Source organism: Mytilus trossulus, chromosome 9 (genome assembly GCF_036588685.1).
Source record: "Mytilus trossulus isolate FHL-02 chromosome 9, PNRI_Mtr1.1.1.hap1, whole genome shotgun sequence".
NCBI classification, from domain to species: Eukaryota; Metazoa; Mollusca; class Bivalvia; order Mytilida; family Mytilidae; genus Mytilus; species Mytilus trossulus.
Window position 1 is genome coordinate 73,848,833 of NC_086381.1, and position 5,402 is coordinate 73,854,234.

Consider the following 5,402-nt stretch of genomic DNA (forward strand, 5'->3'; position numbering starts at 1 on the left):
GGCCGCTGTTAAAATTTGACAACTATATATAAATTGTTAACTATCGAGTTAATTCATTTTCGTTATTTGGAATATTTCCGCAATTTCAGAACTTATTATATTTCACCTTTTATAATTTAAGTCATTAAATATTTAACTACTAGGTTTGATTAATTGACACTCATACCTTTTTGTATAAAACCCGGAACATTTCATCAGTGGCACTCAGTACGGATTCAGAAATCAAAGGTAAGCATTTTGTACTTATATTGTTATTTTACACATTCATAGAATGCTTCTTATATTCTTTTCTTTCTTTTTTTTATACATTTTTAGTTTGCTTCTACTGTTACTGCTTAGTTCGTTTGTGTTTTGTCTGATACAATATATAACACAATAACCAGAATGAAATATCAATGTCTTTGTCTAATTGAAATACCAAAATAAAGTTATTTTGTTTACAACTATTTCTATGTGAAATTTGTAAATTTTTGGCCTGATTAAAAACATCTAAACTTTAAATGCCAAATTGGGCCCTTCGTGAACATGCTCCTTTTTTGCATTAACGAGCATATCCTACAGTTTATTTCTGACGGTGAGAATTTTTTCAATTTAAGATATATAGGCTATTTGTATATGCGCAAGTCAAAATTTGTAATAAAAACAATTACCTTGAAGTTCGTGTATTTCTTTTTGAGTAAAATGAAGTCGAAATTTCAGATATTTGCTCAGAATTGGGATTTGTGGAGATATTTTTCCTCCCAACAGAAATGCATTACTTTTTTGTTTTAAAAGATAAACACAAGTTGTTTTTTATTAAATCATTTATAAGTTCTTTTTTATTAGCATCCTTTAAATTTATGAAATATTTGTTTAGAAATAAGTAAAACTTATCAAATGTTCATGTATGTCGAAAAACTTCATTTTTTGCTGTATATTCATCAAATTAACAAAAATACATAATGACCTTTCATGAAAGTTTTCATACTTATTCAGACCTAATGTTATTAAAAAAAACCAGGGGTACATAAACTCGTTTAAAATTTAAATCATTTTGAATGATAGAAATCAGTCGAAAAATGCATCTTTTTCCGAAATGTTACAGTTTGACGTCACGAAAATAACATATAACGTGAGCAACGTCATTACCTCCCATGTAACTGTAACATATGCCCTTAATTTAAGTGATTTTGTTTATGTATTTAAAAACAATTACTGAATATTCAGGCATACCGATAGAATGGTTTAATCTTCATTAGATTTCAATTTACATTCAGAATTGTGACACTTCAAATTCGTCATTTTATGTTTAACTTTATCAACCATGTTATAGCGATTGTTTTAATGGGTTTGATAAGAGTTTTATACAATGCTTTTCGTGGAACGCTTTTATATGAGGGCCCTCATGGGGTTTTTGATTATGTGATTACTTGGCCGTTTTTTTAATGATTATTTGATTATTATTCCAAATATTTCATGATTATTTGATTACCTAGGACTGTATTTTTAGTTTATGATTATTTGATTACCTAGGACTGTATTTTTAGTTTATGATTATTTGATTACTAAAGATAAGCAAATATTTAATGATTATGTGATTATATTGGCAAAAAAATGGTGATTATGTGATTACTAGGACCCCCCCCCCCCCCCCCCATGAGGGGCCTCTTATATGTCTGTATCGTTCGGAAGTCATTTTTTTTTAATTTTGCCAGTTATACAAATTAAATCATTTTCAACTTCACATGTATATGAGATATACATGCCGTAACTTATTCGATATTCAAGGGCTAGCAGCTCCTAATCAGACATTGTTAAACGTCATCAGTGTCTGAGCAGAAAGTTGATGAACCAGGGGTATGTCAAAGAACGTCTTGTCCTTTTTCTAAAACAGTTCATCGGAATATACAAAGAGCTGGTTGATAAATATTCCGTATCAACTTCACAAATGCCTGTACTAAGTCATGAATATGACAGTTGTTGTCAATTCATTTTTGAAGTGTTTTGTCATTTGATTTTGCCATGTGATTAGAGACTTTCCGATTTAACTGTCCTCGAAGTTCAGTATTTTTGTGATTTTACTTTTTCCAACGATTAAATGTCTTCCTTGATTAATTTAATTGCAAAACTCATGGACTTGTCAATGTTTTTTTACACATTGTAATTTGGATGATATTTTTTTTTTTACTTGAAGAGCATTTCACTCTTTACAATATTCATATGAAGACATTTTTTTTCTCTGTTTACAGAAATAAATCAAGATACATTGTACCTATCGTTAAAAAAATGAAGTTATTGATTGTTTTGTGTTGTGTTGTGAGTGTTAGCTGGGCCTTACCAGGGATGTTCAACAGAAGAGAATCAACACCAAACGTTGCAGAAGTCATTCAAAAAACCATTTCTGTACGTATACACTAAATACAATATTGTTTTCATTCTAGGAGATATTCTCGTAAATAAAATCATCATTTTAACACTGTTTCACATATCTTAACTAAATAATATTTTTTGATATTATTAATTCGGATATGTTAATTACTTGTCGTTCAGGGAAAGTCACATGTAAAACCATATTTTCGATGGTAGATAGAAAACGGCCGAGAGCAAAAAGCATACTGCACAGCACAAAGCATAATGCACGGTTATTTTTAGAATATCTAAAAAACCGATTTACTTTGTGACGTCATGTAATGAATTCATGATATTTTTATACACAACTATAGCGTTTGTTTGAGGTCGATACAAGGTTAAATTGACCTGAAAGAAATATATTGATTGAGGACGAAGTCAGAGGTCGATACTCTTCTTTGGGTCGATATATCCTGTATTGACATCACACATCGGCTATAATTGTATAATGGTAATTGTAAGTAGATTAAATCAATGTTTATGGTTGTATAACTTTGTCAATTTGTTGCAATGTTAAGGGCACAAAATGAGTGTTGATGTAGCTTTCTCCTGGGCGATAAAAAGCTCAACGGTTGCCAAACATATGGTTGTATCCATTGAATACGAGGACTGATATCTTTGAATTAAAACCTTAACGACATATACTTGAATAAATTTTAGTCAATCATATTTATCTATTTTAGACGGTGAATAAGAGGAGAACAATTGAAAAGAGAACGGATGGGGTAGAATTGGCTTTTGAGTGGATTGACGCTGACAGCAATGGTCATATCAATGGCGACGAATTTTCTACTTTTTATGCTCCAATTAAAATAGAGGGCAAATTTCACAGCAAATCTACGTGGTTAACTATGTTCAACCAAGCCATGACAATTATTGACACTAACGGAAATAACCAGTTGGAAATAGGAGGTATTTTAATTTACATGTAAACTAGAGGCTTTGTTGGATATATCTTAATTCATGATTCGACATCTTTCCTAAAAAACGAAAAATTAGTTCTTTTAAATTAAGAAAAAAAAAGAAACGACGTAACGAAAGAAATGAGCACATGATACCGAGGGGTCAAACATAAAATGTTAGTACAAAAGACATCCAATGACAGGAAACGTTTAATGACATAAAAACAATATACCCTCATTAAAACCAATTTAGAAACCTTGGTACTCGGTTGAGTAAAGGTGTCTGCATTTGACTTGTTGCTTGTGACACACATAACTTCGTTGATTAAATCGTATTGGGGAATAAAATATTCGAAAAATGAACAATATCGTACCAAAAAAAAGATTAGGATAAAAACTAGACTTTAAAAATTCAATGCGTCCGAAGATTTACCTGCATAAACTTCAATCAGGAACTCCAAAAGCGGACTTCTGGAAAACCCAGAATGTATCACAACAGAAAGAGTTGAAGAGCTATATTACAAATTAGGACCAAAAACATACCTTAATTCAAAATATATAAACCACGTTTTCTTTTGAAAAGTTTTTTAATAGGTAAATTAATTCAATCAAACATATCTTATTTCAAATAGATAAATAACATCAGTTGTTTCTGTTTCAGAATTTAGAACTCTATCAGAGATTGGTGGTTTGTAAAAATAAAGAAGAGGATTGAAATCGGTCTTCAATTTTGCAGATTTGGAAATAAATACATCAGTGATAACATCTTTTTGGCTTTTTCATATCTTAAAGTAATGAAAAATTGGCCTATTTCATTTCAATGAAAGAGACCAAATAATACGTTTATGCTTTACATGAATAATTAAGTAAATATTACTATCATCAATAGGTTTCTGTGTTTAAGCAGAAAGTTGAGGAACAAGTTTTGTCACTGAAAATCTTATGGTTCTAAAAAAGTTCATCCAAAAATACCAAGACCATATCGACTTTACAAATAATACATTATGGTCTTTGATAATATATTATTAGAAATATAGATGATAGGTATTGACGTTTATTATCTTATATTTGAGTGTGAATTCACATTACTATAAGACGTGTCACGGTACTTTTCTATCCCAAATTCATGTATTTGGTTTTGATGTTATACTAATATTTGTTATTCTCATCGGATTTTATCTAATGCTTAGTCCGTTTCTGTGTGTGTTACATTTTAATGTTGTGTCGTTGTTCTCCTCTTATATTTAATGCGTTTCCCTCAGTTTTAGTTTATTACCCCAATTTTGTTTTTTGTCCATAGATTTACGAGTTTTGAACAGCGGTATACTACTGTTGCCTTTATTTACTGTGGATTCATTTATATTCGTGGGTATCATTTTGCGTGGATTGCATTTCCGTGGATATTTGATTTCTCTGTATCAAAGCCTACTGCAAATATGTTATTCGTTGAACATTTGAATTCGTGGTTCACCTCTCCGAAACCCACGAAAATTGGTATCCAAGGAATAATAATGAATCCACAGTACTTACGTGCTAATGTTCCTTTTGTTTGTCCTTGTATATTTTTAACCTTAACTGTCTTATTTTGATTATATACTCATAACGTGGATCGGTACTTATACATCTCGTAATTGTGATATTACAAATGTATGCTTGGTCAATGTTGAAATCTTGTCTTTCGTTTTACTTGTCTACTTTATACACATATCTATATATAAGAAGATGTGTTATGAGTGCCAATGGGACAACTCTCCATCCAAGTCGGAATTTGTAAAAGTAAAATATTATAGTTCAAAGTACTGTCTTTAACACGTAGTAAATTATTAAGTCTGTTTGTTTTGCGCACAAATTGATGTCAATGTTATGGAATTCTATGCTATTATCGTACACGTGAGAGGTTTAGCTAGCTATACAACCAGATTCAATGTACCTTTTTAGACATATGAAATTGCATGTCCCTAGTCAAAAATATGAGAGTTTTTTCTATGTTTGAGATGTGCTTATGACTTTCCGTTTTACTCTTTACTGATTGTTTTGTATGGATTGTGAATACACTTAGGTCCCATGAATCTGCTAATTGTTATAACGTAAACACGAAAAAAGTACATATGC

General features: G+C 30.6%; 1 protein-coding gene across 1 annotated transcript; it reads left to right on the forward strand.

Annotated features, from left to right (window-relative positions):
• The first annotated feature begins 216 nt into the window (after nucleotides 1-216).
• On the forward strand, nucleotides 217-4,057 carry LOC134684196 (uncharacterized). The gene is made up of 4 exons (XM_063543471.1): nucleotides 217-228; nucleotides 2,229-2,382; nucleotides 3,072-3,300; nucleotides 3,952-4,057. The coding sequence occupies exons 2-4, from the start codon at nucleotides 2,266-2,268 to the stop codon at nucleotides 3,984-3,986; spliced, it is 381 nt and encodes a 126-aa protein (XP_063399541.1). The 5' UTR covers nucleotides 217-228; nucleotides 2,229-2,265; the 3' UTR covers nucleotides 3,987-4,057.
• The last annotated feature ends 1,345 nt before the right edge of the window (nucleotides 4,058-5,402 follow it).